This window comes from Esox lucius, chromosome 17, assembly GCF_011004845.1.
Source record: "Esox lucius isolate fEsoLuc1 chromosome 17, fEsoLuc1.pri, whole genome shotgun sequence".
Taxonomy (NCBI): domain Eukaryota; kingdom Metazoa; phylum Chordata; class Actinopteri; order Esociformes; family Esocidae; genus Esox; species Esox lucius.
In genome coordinates, this window is record NC_047585.1 from 29946281 (window position 1) to 29960872 (window position 14592).

Consider the following 14592-nt stretch of genomic DNA (forward strand, 5'->3'; position numbering starts at 1 on the left):
ACTCTAGTGACATTTTTTATTATAATAAACAAGCTTTAATCATTTTGGTTCTGTCAGTGAAATATCGAGACTGCTCAGATGTGCTGTACACTCAGCTCTCCCACAAAGTTAAAAAGTTACAATGTAGCAATTGGTGCTTGGGTACACTAAAAACATGGGAGAAGGATCTGTGGTAGATGATTGGTTGGTAGACTAAGCCGATTAAACCAATGCCTAATGCGCTGGGAATTTCTCACTACTTTCTTATTGGCTAATGAAGGCCAAATTTGATGGATGATTCCACCATAACTTCTGCACATCTGGGTGGAAGTGTAGATTACTGCAAGTCATACAGCCAGAAATAACTCTGGACATCTCCTTGGTCTTCAGTTTTGTTAGGTCATATCCCTGTACAGAGCAGAGTTCATTTTGTAAACAGAAATAATGACAAAAACATTAGTTGAACACATATTTTTAGAGGGACAAGATGATAACTGGCTAAAATGATGCCTAAAGTGACACAAGATTAAATTCTCTGTTAGCAGTGTTGATGGGCCATTTTCAAATGTCTGTATTTGAATGGCTCTTTTTACAGAGACATTCAGGAACTGAATGGGATGGCTCTTACATGCAAATGGAGATAGAAAAGCTGGCTCACCCATTACTAGCCTAAAGTCAAACATTAATAAAGAGGAGTTTACCAGAAATACTGTACAGGTCATAGCTGTTGAGTGTTTTTCCAGTGTTCAGCACCTCTGTTTTTATTTAACTACATAAAATGAGCACAAATCCATGGCATTCAGAGCCGGCCCTAGGCATAAGCGGCCATTTGGGGCCCCCGACCGCTAGGGGCCCACGGACTGCTAATGAGCCCCAGACCACTAGGGGTGAGGGTCCCCCAAATCAAATTTTCCTTAGGGCCGGCACTGAAGGCATTATAAATGACTTGACTTTAGACACGGTTTTCATCTGTGGCATTTAGATGCCTACCCCACTGGCATGGGCTCATGGTTCTATAAGGGAAATTGAAAATAGACTACGTAATAAAAATAGACACATTGAGCAAACAGCTTTTATATCTTGCACAAGCAAACTGAGTCAGATATAGAGATAAAATTAGAAGACGTCTCAAAATACGAGTCATTAACTGAAATTAATTGTATTGGTTTAGGGTTAGTTTTGGCTGATGATGTCTTTTTGCATTTAAAAAAACACTACCTGCCAAAGTGGCTGGAAAGATGATTTACCCACCAATGTCCATTTTGACAATAACTAGACTAAATCATTATTGAAATTACAACCCTGTTTCCAAAAAAGTTGGCACGCTGTGTAAAATGTAAAGAAAAACAGTGCAAATCATTTAAGATCTATATTCAATAGAAAATAGTACCAAGACAACATATGAAATGTTGGAAAATACAAGCTCACTTTGAATTTGATGGCAGCAACACATTTCAGAAAAGCTGGGACAGAGGCACCACAAGACAGGAAACATTGTGTAATGCTAGAAAACTAAACCTGTTGGATATCACACAACTAATTAGGTAAACTGGCAACAGGTCAGTAACATGATTGGGTTTTAAAAGATCATTCCAGAGAGGATGGGTCTGTCAGAAGTGAGGATGGGGAGGGGTAAGAATAACGCATCACATTGTAAAAATGTAAAGAGTTTGGGGATCTCAACATCTACAGTGCATAATATCATTAAAAGATTCAGAGAATCTGGAGTAATGTCTGTACACAAGGGCGAAAACCAATTTTGGATGGCCGTGATCGTTGGGCCCTCAGGCGGCACTGCATTAAAAACAGACAATATTCTGTAGTGGAAATCACTGCATGGGCTCAGGAACACTTCCGAAAACCATTGTCTGTGAACACAGTGTGTCACAGCATCCACAAATGCCAAACAAGATTTTACATGTATCACAACAGCATGGCTCGGTAGTAAAATAGTCTGGGTGCTAAACTGGCCGGCCTGCAGTCCAGACCTGTCTCCCATTGAAAACATTTGCCACATTATGAAAAGACAAATACAGCAATGGAAACACTGAACGGTTGAGCAGCTGAACTCAAGCAATCAAGCAAGAATGGGACAACATTCCACTTTCATAACTACAGCAATTGATCTCCTCAGGTCCCAAACGCTTAAGAGGTGATGCAACACAAAGGTAGACACGTGCCCGTCCCTAACTTTTTTGAAACGTGTTGCTGGCATCAAACTCAAAATGGGCATATATCTTTCACAAAACAATCACATTCCTCTTGTTCAACATCTGATATGTTGTCTTTGTACTATTTTCAATTAAATATAGGGATTAAATGATTTGCATCTTTGCATTCTGTTTTTATTAGCATTTTACGCAGTGCCCCAACTTTTTTGGAAACAGGGTTGTACAAATGTAAGTAAAATGAAAATATATTTTTTTATGAAAATCACTAGGGCTAAACAAAATTTGCGCTGGAAAACAAAGATTACAGATCTAAATAAGATTCAAATAATCCCAGGTTTTAATGTATTACAAATACAAAAACACGTAACATCATTCATAGATTTCCCTATATTACAGTATTCCAAAACATGCAAGGTATAGCGGAACAGAGGAAACCCAGAGAGAGGTTACAGCAGAATTTGCATGGGGCCAGACGCTATCAGATGCTTCAGCCTTGTTTAGCTGTGTGGGTGGGTGAGGGGTAAACAGTTAATAATTAGGAGAGGCAGAGGGAAATAGAAAAGCCATCCACCTGTGTTCTGGGTGGAGGGAGTTACAGGCCAGTCAGAAAGACCAGTCCGTTTAACAGGTTCAAAGTGTCACTGCGTTTTATTGTCAGACTCACCGGGTTGGAATCAGGGTAGGCTTCAATCCCCATTCAAATGTGTCAATTCAGGGACTGAAGGTTATATGGCCAATTTCTACTGGACTGAATTGTTAATACTTGTCAGTGGATAGACCTTTCAAGTTCTATTTGTCAAATGCACCGAACAACTCAGAGTCATGTGACATGACACCCGACAACTCCGTTTTTTGCTAGTCATGTGTCTTCTAAAGAGAAAGATTCTGAAACCTACTCCTGTCCTGACTCCCATTGATAATATTTCAGTATGCATGTGAACTGAATGACATGCAGTGCACCTACTCGGAATACACACAGATGTGGAGGAAAACCATAGTGGATGGCAATTCAATGTTTTTGACACTGTTCAGTAGGTGTCACGATTGAATATCTTCTTTAACTTTTAATTATTTATTTACATTATAGGTACAACAATGCGCACACGGTAACAGGCTCTCTGAACTGAAGGTATCTGGTGGGAAGACACCATCCCCAAAGTGTACCATGAATGCAAGTGGATTCATTAATGCTGGCTTACTAACATAATATATATATTAAACGAATAACTATTGTGGTTAGGGGAAAAAAACATGTAATGCAGCTACTCTGCGATTAAAGCAAAACTGATTTTATAATCCAAACAGCGTTTCAACCCTGAGGTCTTCAAAAGCCATTCGGATTTTGGCTAGGCTGTAACAAGATAGACATACCTCATAACATTTCAAATATGCACCTGTCAAATAATTACTTTTATGGTTAAATAGTTGTAAAATGCAGACCGCTACACAGACTGTAAGGTGGTTGATGTGTGCCGTGCTAATTAGGCAATGGCCTTTCTCTCCGACCATTTGATCAGAGCAAACCGTTCTTAGAGTATCTCAAAAGCATTACACCAGCATTAAATGTTAATGTCCATTGGTCAGTAGCTATGTAATCTGTAAACACCTGTGTTGTTTGTTGTGAGCAATACATCGATTTTCAAATCCTGAATGTTTATTGTCTGAGAACAGTGGTATATGAGACCACACACCATGGGTATGACAACACATCACTACTCAAATTTCATTTTAATAGCAATAAGGCATCTCAGGGGATTAATTCCACAGCTGCCCAATGTGTCCAAACACTCCAAGATGCATTGTGCCCAAGAACAGCTCTTAGTCATGATTTATTGGCCATATACCACACCCCCTCATGCCTTATTGTTTAAAAATAATGTACTGCAGCACATATGTAGCTGATCAGTGTGCAGCAAGCTTTGACCTAATGAGTCAGGAGAGCAAGACAGACATCCTCCAATACATTTGGTACAGTCCCTAATGCATGACACAGGCTATACCATAGCCTATCCATCAACATGATGCCCAAGTTAATGAGTAAACAAAATTTAGATTAATGTGCATGTCTATGTCTGTCAGCTTTCTTCTCTTCGGGGTAATTACCAAAAAAGTAGGCCTACGTCAACTTTATTGAGCTTCAGTACATCCCTGATACGAGAAAGATACAGTTGGAGACTTTTCAATTATCACATTTCATTACAGACTTGGAAAGGAGTTATTCAAAGTTGAGGGGGAGTTCAGCTTCAGCACTGAAAACCATGACTGCCCGTAAAAGAGAACAATTAGACTACATTGTTGCGCTTCTTCCCTCACCAGTAGCAATAGCTACAACCATTTCATAGGCGGGGATGCTCCCCTAACTCCACAGAGTTGTACTCAACTTTACCTTCGCTTTGGTAAGTTCTTGGGGGCGATGCGCACAGCTGGCTCAACGGGATAGCATGGCAGGGATATTGCTGCGTTCACCTAATCCATAGCCCGGAGATCCATTGGGCGATCCTACAGTCAGATTTTTTGACAGCTCAATCCAATCACTCCACGACTGTCTGTTCGTTCGCGAGTCTACATCGGTGCTCGTCCCCGTTCGAAGCGCTCCAGTAGACCAAGAAAATCATTCACTAGCAATGGTCTCTGGGAGATGGTGTTTCTTGAGTGTTTCCTTCGAGACAAATAATCAAATCGAAACCCTATATATTACTACAACTCCCACGGTTTGGTGAGCTGTGCGCGATATTTGAAGATATTTGCTGTCTCGTTTCGAACACAGAGGCTCAATATCGCGAGATTTCTGGGAGCACTGGTTGGTTGCAGTTTTTTTCTAGGAGATGTGTATGGAGCCAAATTGAGCTCAAATGTATGAACAGTAAGAAAAGAAAAACGCAACCCGAAATATTTAAAAAATAAAATAAAAACAAAAGCAAGGTTAACAAAACACATTTAATCATATGATCAAACTAAATTCAAAGTAGCCACCCTTTGCCTTGACGACCACTTTACACACTCTTTGCAATCTCTCAAACCGCTTCATACAGTAGTCACCTGGAATGCATTTCAATTAACAGATGTGCCTGGATAAATGTCATTTGATTTTCTTTCCTTCCTAACGCATTTCATCCAATCAGTTGTGTTGTGACAAGGTAAGATTGGTATACTGAAGACCATCATTATGCCTGTACATATTAAGACAAGAAGAGCTCGAATATGGAAAGACAAATGAAAGTCCATCATTAATTTAAGACATGAAGGTCTTAAAGGAAAATGAAAGATTCTTCAAAGGAAGACCCAAAGTTACCTCTGCTGCAGAGGATGAATTCATTAGAGTTAAATTGGCAACCTCAGATTGCAGCTCAAATACATGCTTCACAGAGTTCAAAAGATGCATCGCTACATCAACTGTTCAGAGGACACTGCATGAACTATAGCCAAACTGCTGCAAAAAAACACTACTGAAAGACTACTGAAGGAAGGTTGTGGTGAATTTGAGAAGGATGCTGCTCTGCATATTGACAACATTTCTAGTTCATGCTTCCAATTTATAAAAGAAAAAAAAAAAACTATCTTCTGTGAACTTATAAGAGAAAGCTTTTGCAATAAATGAATGATAAGGCAACATTATTATAATTATTTTATAAACATATGTTTTTCCATTTATTTTTTAATTGTAATGGTTCCAGGTTAGCAATTCCATTAGAAATATACAGGTACATCTCAAAGATTTTTGAATATCATGGAAAAGTTCATTTCTTTCCGTAATTCAAATCAAAAAGTGACATCTTAATATATTCTAGACTCATTACACAAAGTGAAACATCTCAAGCCTTTTTTGTTTCAATCTTTACGATTCCAGTGTCTCAAAATATTAGAATAAAAATGTATAATACAAAAATGCCAACCTGAGAAGAGCTCTAACCAGCATCTCCATAAAGTTGATTTACTGAAATAAATCAACTTTTTATGATATTCTAATTTTATGACCAGCACCTGTATATTTTTTGATGCACCTGTATAAAGAATGAGATGCGGTCTTTCGAATCATAAAAATGTGAGCCAATTAGCACTACCCTTGCAGTAATCAGCTGACTGACCACATGACTGAAAATACGGAAGTATGGTCAACCTCTAAATAAATGGTAGTGAGCTGAATGGTTCAACAAGAACAATGTTACTTTATTTTTCGTATTTATTGGTTTTTCTGAATATAAAATATGACGTACATTGTGTTCAAAGCAAGCCCCAGGGCTCCATCCGACCAGAATCTGATCCGGTCGTGCCATTTGCAGCGGAAGACTCGAGCTGTGGCTGCCAGAACCTTAAGAGAGACGGAGTCGTGGATATCGAGAGGGAAAGCGGCTTACTCATTGAAAACCCTTCTGTCATATACTCTAAAACGTCAAATGAGAAGCTTACGGACACTCCGACGAATGGGAAAGAATCATATACTCGCAGTGAGGTAGAAGCAAAATGTGGTTCAAGCGTTCTTTTCATAATTGTTTGATACGGCTATTACAATTTGCTCTGTTGTGAATTATGTTTATATTTTAGTCTGTAGTCGCTGTCAGCAGTGAAACGATCAGGTTTCTATGTATGGTTCTCGAACAATATATGTTTTAGTTCGACTGATGTTCTGTCCTAGATGTTCCTGTTCGCCGGAATGAAGCAAATGTTCACATTTCTATGTTTTGGTGCACATTCAGTAGGTTCGACACGTATTTATCGAAAGAGAATAAATATACTGACCAAACGTCAGTACTTTATCGGAGTCTAACTCCGGGCCACATACAGTACCTCCTGGCGACAAGGTTTCGAGCATCAGCCGGCTATCTTTGCTCTTCTCTTTGTACATGTCTCGCTAGCCTCTACTTACTACTGTCCTGTCAATAAAATGTATTAAAAAATCCCCTAAAGTATCTTGTTTATAAGTCAAATAAATTAGATTTCTATTTCCACTGGTTAACGCGGCTACAGAAGAAACGTAAACTCTACAGCCTCTAAACAAAGTTATGATTAAATCTATGATTAGTTCATATATGGTAATTCTTTGCATGCATATCATATATATATATGCCTCACCTGTAAATAGAATTTATATCATTCCTCAGGAGGCCATTACACTTAACTTCAGTAGTATCATCACCAATCAGACATCAAGAAAAGGTCTATACCATGTCAAAACATTTGTCAACATTCTGCTCACCTTCGGGAAATGTGTAAACAATATGGCAGAATAATTCAAGATTTAGATTTTTTTTTTTATGATAAATGAATCACACGTTTCTTAAATGTCAACTTCTATTTCTTACTCAATGAACCCTTGAGCAAGTCTAAAAATGCTCCTGGAACAAAAGTGACCCTTTGCCAAAATGGGACGACAGAAATACCTACTGATGTGTCTGTAGATGGCCCTGATGTGTGTCTGCTGTCTGTAGATGGTCTTCGTCCCAGGAGGGGAGTTCCTAATGGGTACGGATGACCCTGGCATCCCTCCAGATGGGGAGAGTCCCCAGAGGAAGGTACATCTGAACCACTTCTACATGGATGTTCACGAGGTCAGCAACCACCAGTTCCAGAGCTTCACCAACGCCACAGGCTATGTCACTGAGGTAGGTTTTAAAATGTGACTGACTTGGATGTTGAGATCCCACTTCTTTGGTTATTGTCCTAAGATGCTGTCACTGCTCCCTCCCCACTCTCACAGGCAGAGAAGTTTGGAGACTCGTTTGTATTCGAGGGGCTGTTGAGTGAGGAGGTCAAAAGTCAGATCTCACAGGCAGTAAGTACCCTTGAGAGCATCAGCCAAAAAGGATAAAGGTATACTCTGTTTTCCGCTGTGAACCTCTTAAGTGTTACTGACCTACTTGCACTACTGTTCAAAAGTAAAAAGTAAAGAAATAAAAAGCTTCATTTAATATTACCCGCAAAACACCAGTCTCAATGTCCCGGAGTCATTACAGCAATGAGGCATAATCCCAATACTTTACTATTCATATTAATCAGACTAAGTTTGGGGAACTAGGTGCAGCATCTGCTGTAATTTCCAAATAGTCCATTAAAAAATGCTCAAATTAAATCTGACAGTCTGCACATTCAACCCCATAGTGAATGCATTATTAAGTACTGAGATGGGGCAAAAAAAATACAAAAACATGTTACTGTCCAAGTACATTGGGAAATAATGTTTTGAAAGCTAAACTACAAGACAACAACCAGCTTCATTTACACGTCCACTTGAAATTGGGTGGTCGCCATTTGTGCATGAATTGCGTACATTTGGTTAATTTATACTTTTTTTTTAGGGGATTGTGCTTTGACTGGGGGGATTTTGGCCGTTTCAGCACATTATTTTCTAGCTTTGTTTCAGTTTCACTTATGTTTGCATACTGTGATTGGACAGAAGTTCTTGCACCTCCCTTTGTCCCTGTGTAACATTAGACTGTGCAAGACAAATGGTTCAATGCCCCATGCAATGGATGTTTACTGGGGCCTTGACAGTGGACCTCTGTGTCAGACTGGGTTGTTTTCTTCAGGGGATGGAGGATATCAGAACACACCCATTAGGATAATGATTGGGAGGACTGGGGGCGTGGCCCGTGCGGGAAGTTCCAGGCTTTATTTTCATTCTTGGCCTCCTTTTTTAACTACGTCCCAATGTTGAGTTACAGTTTTTACATGTAAATACATTGAGCCGCTGACCTTAAGGTTGGCTACATCTTTATCTATTTACCTAATAATTTTTTTTGGTTCCACTAAAATATCAATATGTAAAAAGCATTTGTAATATGAATCATAATATGCGCAAAGCTTAATGTTATTTCGACTGATTAAATACACAAGCTTATTCAATCTGTGTTCGAGTGCCTGAAGTGACTTAACGTTAGATATATATCTGATGGGATATACAAAGGATATTGGAGACAAGAAACGTTCCTTGCCAGCCATAAAGTCACTGCCTTGCAGTTGACTTAGCTCAGGTCTGTGGAACGTGGTGCAACTGAATGGTTACCTAACCTCCAGAGTGTGGTCCTTCTGGTGTATGAGAATTCTGCTCTAGACCTGGTTGAGCAAGCGTCATGATAAGAAACGCAAAGACATTAGATGTGGCTCGGGAAACATTGAGTCCACTGGAAGTCAAGAAATGGAGTAAGAAATGTCTTGCCGTATCATGACCGCTTTATCACATGTTCCAAATTAACTGGTTGGGTCGGGAAATATGTATTCTAACCACCAACTGCAGTTTTGGGGAAAAATGAACAAGTCTTGTCTATTTTAGAGTTAAACCTAAACCGGTTCCGGTCTGGAATATTAAACCAAAGCATTATTTGATTTAAGGAAATGGAGTATCCAGTAGTGCACTTAAGTTCATGTTTAACAAACATGAATACAGTAGTCTGAATTGTGCAGTGGTCTAAATCACTGCCCTGAATTACAGCAAGGTCTTTGCAGTGCTTGTATTTTAACTTTCAAGATTTATTTTAACCAAGAGGGAACCACCTTTAGATGTATTTACCAGACATCTACAAGACAACATTTTGCTCACTGGGCCATCGGCCTAGCTTTCTTTAGGTATCCATTCTTTAAGGTTGACTTGGTGGGTGAAGTGTTGGTAATGTGAGACTATTTTCTTGTGGTCAACCTTCCACCGTGCCACAGGTCACAACTGTTATTGTCGCTTCCTGGTTGTCAGGTGGCTGCTGCCCCCTGGTGGTTGCCGGTCAGAGGAGCTGACTGGAGGCACCCTGAGGGCCCAGACTCCAGCATCGCAGACAGGTACGAGTCTCTGCACTGGCCCATTATAATGACACTGGAAATCCACTTATGTCGATTAACACAAACTTTAAATGCCAGTCAATCTGATAGCTGTAAAGAGTGACTTTTGTGCATTTAGTGTTATTGGCGGAAGATACAGTATGTGTTGCTGTACTGTTAAATGACCATATGTACATGGACACAGTCAATCCTGTGTGTATATCTAGGTCTATTATAATTTTTTTGACCAGCCTGCTCTGACCTATGAGCTGTTAGCCACCCACATGTACCAGTCCAACTAGAACTGTGCAGAAAACACAATAACCACAATCACAGTTTGTGTGTGCAGGCTAGACCACCCTGTCTTGCATGTGTCATGGGGGGATGCTGTGGCCTACTGTACCTGGGCCCACAAACGACTACCTACAGAGGCTGAATGGGAGTTTGCCTGCAGAGGGGGCCTCCAGGACAGGTGTGTGTGTGTGTGTGTGTGTGTGTGTGTGTGTGTGTGTGTGTGTGTGTGTCGGTCTATGTGTATCGATGTGTGTGTCCGGTCAAGGGTATTTTGTTGACACAACGCCGTCTAGGTAATGTCCAAGGAACAAAAAAATGATCAATTCAGGTTATATAGCAGCATAACAACTGCTGTAAGAAGGCAGAGGCAGGTGCAGAACAATAAAATATGTATTTATTAAGAGAATAATGACCAATGTTCTTTTTCAGTGTCCCTAAAATGTTCACAAAGTTGGCTGATCTGCTGTGGAATGTAGTACCGGCAGTCATGTCACGCTTGTCCCCGGCCACTAGATGGCACCCACATACTGTGTACCGACAGTATGTCCCACTAAGCTGAATAAGTAACTCCATATTAACCTAAACACAGGGATAACTGGACCAGTATGGTGTTCACAGGAACACTGCAGCGTATATCCGGGAAGTATAATTAAAAGCAGAATCCAATAACCGCTGCTTACATAACCAATACTAATACGTGAAATCAAATGCAGTGCAAAACTGAAACGTATTACACCATTAAAATATTTGGCCACAGAGCAAAGTGGTTTACCCAGGACCCACAGCCGGCGATAAATCCTCAGAGCACTGTCTGCCCATACACACATTTGGGCAAGGTTATTTACGATTTGCCCACATACTAGACAGGGACCTACCTACTAGACCAGTCTGTGAAGGGATTCGCCTTCAGTATCAATAATAGTCAATTATCTTCTTTTGTAAACAAAAAATTTTATTTGTCCCCCTGGGTCTGATTAACTGGAGGATTCCGTCCAGTCTGTTTTAACGGGTATGAGTTCCACAGTTTTGTCTTTCTGGAATGGGATCACAAGCGGAATTGCTTTCATTAAATGTACACCTACACAGAATGTTACTTGGTGTTAAGGTGCTGCTAGTGGTAGACAACATTTAATCACAGTGAGAATGTATCCTATCCATCCCGTTTAATTGTTAGAGAAATAGGACAGAAACTTCTCTGTTTATTGCAGCTGCATTTTGCAGTTACCAGAGGCTACTCATTAACCTTGCTGCTATGAAGGAAGCAGTTTTTCCCCAGAGTATCTCAAATCAGGCAAACACGCATGGGAAAGAGTTATTTTCTACTTTTTGTTGCCCTGCTGATAAGACTTAATACATTTTTTATACTGAAGAACACATGTTTGGAGATTGACAGACAAGGGGAGAACATTCTATAATGTCTTTCTAAAACTACTTGTAACACAAACATGTCCTACAATTTCCCTCCTTTACCTGCTGAAATCCTGAGGGACTCGCAAGACCTGTGGGAGGCCTGTTTCCAAGTGAACCAGTAGTTTCTGGTGGCAGGGATCCATTGCCCCAATTCTATGTTTCTGTATTTTAGACTGTACCCATGGGGGAACAAGCTAAACCCTAAAGGACAGCACTATGCCAACCTCTGGCAGGGAGAGTTCCCGACACACAACACAGGAGAGGATGGATACATCAAAACATCACCGGTAAAAGCATGGGAGAGAGAGACTATAACTTGGTATACATTGTAACTGGTCTGACTGATAAAGACTGTGAAATCAAAGGGATCTGTGTTCACTATGAATTTAGGGAGGACCTTATCCACAGTCTGTTGTGCTGAAACAGGAAGTAGATCAATGATTCAGCCACAGCTTACCAACAGGAACAGTGTTTCATTGGAGATTAGAGAGATAAACAACAGCTTACAATAATGTCACTACCACACACACGCTCACAGCTGTTCTAGGTCAGAGAACATTGATATGAAGAAATGAAATGCATAGTAATGGAAAAATAATTTTACAGGTCTTTCTATGCTCACACATTCTATAACATGTAGAAGTATTTCTATGAAGTAGAGAATCAGTGTTTCTTGTAGTTGACAAAACATTTTTGGGTCTGTTTCCAAGTCCAATAATGTTTGTATTTACAAAATCAAATGCCTCAAACATAAAGAATATAAATCGTTACTGACAGTAACAATACACTAATTATGCATAATATATAGTCGATATAGACCCACATATTCCTTGTTTTATTGTAAGATGGTACAGTGTTTTGATTTATTCACGTCGATGTTCACCTGTGGTTGTGTTTAACAGGTTTTTCCTGTGCAATACAAAGAATGTGTGTCTATGAAGGGACTTCTTATCGGTCCCCTCAGAGATGCAATAATGTCAAAATAACACTGAAACCTTTTCTCCTGTAGGTGAGGTCATTTCCTCCTAATGGCTATGGCCTGTATAACATGGTGGGGAATGCCTGGGAGTGGACGGCTGACTGGTGGACAGTCCACCATACCACGGACAGACAGCCAAACCCAGTAATACACACGGTTACTCACGCACCTTCCTCCGCTACCCGGGTCCGTGGGGATTGTTCTGCACGTTGATATGTTCTCCCCTGTTCTAGACCGGCCCGCCATCAGGAACAGACAAAGTGAAGAAGGGAGGCTCCTACATGTGCCATAAGGTAACCAAGGCAACCGTTACCTGAAGGGTTATACCGTGCATACCGGCCATAGGCTGTCTCAATGCACTGGCAACCAGGGAATGGCAGTGCTTCTGCCTGGTCACCTGCGGTGGCCTTTCTGTATAGTCCAGAGACACGCAAGGCTTTGGTGTGTAGATGTGTGTTTAGGCTTCTTTGTGCATGAAGACTGGCCGGACTCGTGAAGATAAAGGGAGTCTAGTGAAGATAAAGGGAGTCTTTCAGCTTGTATAACAGTGTATTGTCATAATTCCTTGGTACAGTTGCTAGGTGATACTCTGGGAGGCCCACAGTATACTGAGCTGTTAACTCCGCCTCCTCTGAGAAGCTGACCCAATCTGCCCACCAACCCCGGTTGCCTTGGTGATGCAATGGACAACATGCAAACCAAGAGCTGGGATTGCTTTATCTGAAGGACTGTGACAGAGGAGAGGATTTCAGTCAAACAGGCTTTATGATTGGGAAAACACATTGATACTGTTTTAAAACTTAAGTGCATCAATCCTACCTTCTTTTGATTAATGACTTGTTTGACATACCCCTCGACTGGTGAATGCTAGATGGAAAAGGTAGCCTTACACTGCTCACTGCCAGATACAGTTAGAACATTTATTTAAACAGTTTTCTATAGTGTTGGGGTATTGAATAGAATAGGTGAGTGAGATATGGACTCTGTAAATTAGTGCAGAATAAGCAGCAACTCTCCTGTGGCTTTGGACGGTCTGTTTGTCTGTTCTGGTGTTTATGTCGACAATATAGTATTTCATCCAGTGGTTTGATGCGAACCTCAAAATCAAAACCAATCATGGATTCCATGTTGTCTTGGTTATTGCAAACATCTGTCTTGGTTTCCTTCTTGTTTGTCTAGCTAATCAGGCTTGCAGTTTGACAGCATGCTGCTGCAGATGGGAAGCCGATCAGAACGTGTACAAGCAAACATTACCATCCATCTTTAATGTTGTGGGGTGTTGGCATTAAACAATTCTATTTCCTACTTTCCTGAGCACTGCTTGGCTATGCAAAAAATGCCTATGTACTGATTAGTGCTACCGTTGACAAAGTGCTGCTAAAATAGGGAATTGTGTAGTTCATGGGCTAAAGAATACCCATCTTTCCACCTATATAGTTAGTTTGATCGTCAATTACTTTAAGGAATATTCCCTTTTTCCTAAAGTATTCTTCCATCGTGTTATATGCTGTGATCGTAATCTGTGTTGACATTGTGTCTGTACCTCTCCCCTGCAGTCCTACTGTTACAGGTACAGGTGTGCCGCACGTAGTCAGAACACTCCTGACAGCTCGGCCTCTAACCTCGGCTTCCGCTGCGTTTCCCCGGAGCAGCCTTAGCCTTTGACCTATGACCCTTGCTACATGGCTGGTGGACCTTTTTATTTATTTTTTAATGGTGGAAAGCTATGCTGACCCAGCCTACCGGGCTACGCCAATCAAGTGCCCCTCTTCACGCGGACATTGTTAGTGTTATTAATGAACAATGACAATTTTTTGTTTTTGATTTTCTTTGTTATAAAATAATAGGATATTTTTTTATAAGAATAAATACCATTTCAACGATGTGCAGGTTGTTCTGGTAAAAATAAACATTTATTTGATTGAACTCTTGCCTTTGACCGAGCCCCTCGTTCTTGCTATGAAAGTGAACAGAATGTCTGCCATTGTCTTATAGCTGATTCAAATCAAATCTACA

At 40.5% G+C, this 14592-nt stretch overlaps 2 protein-coding genes across 6 annotated transcripts in view; one reads left to right on the forward strand and one right to left on the reverse strand.

Moving 5' to 3' along the window:
- The window catches only part of LOC105017006 (inositol 1,4,5-trisphosphate receptor type 1), a 111321-nt gene extending 103629 nt beyond the window's left edge, over positions 1-7692 (reverse strand). For 4 of the 5 annotated variants that reach the window (XM_029114134.2, XM_029114137.2, XM_029114135.2 and 1 more), the window contains exon 1: positions 7533-7692. In XM_029114134.2, coding sequence (XP_028969967.2) covers positions 7533-7629 — 97 coding nt within the window. In that variant the 5' untranslated portion in view covers positions 7630-7692. Of the gene's footprint in view, positions 1-4536; positions 4763-7532 lie in introns of those variants that run through there. The other variant, XM_029114138.2, reaches the window with a different exon arrangement.
- On the forward strand, positions 6268-14500 carry sumf1 (sulfatase modifying factor 1). The gene is given in 9 exon segments (NM_001304063.1): positions 6268-6600; positions 7577-7750; positions 7846-7920; positions 9832-9914; positions 10243-10365; positions 11770-11884; positions 12607-12720; positions 12810-12869; positions 14133-14500. Coding segments are annotated over 9 exon segments (1137 nt in total). The 5' UTR covers positions 6268-6309; the 3' UTR covers positions 14235-14500.
- Positions 14501-14592: the final 92 nt, after the last annotated feature.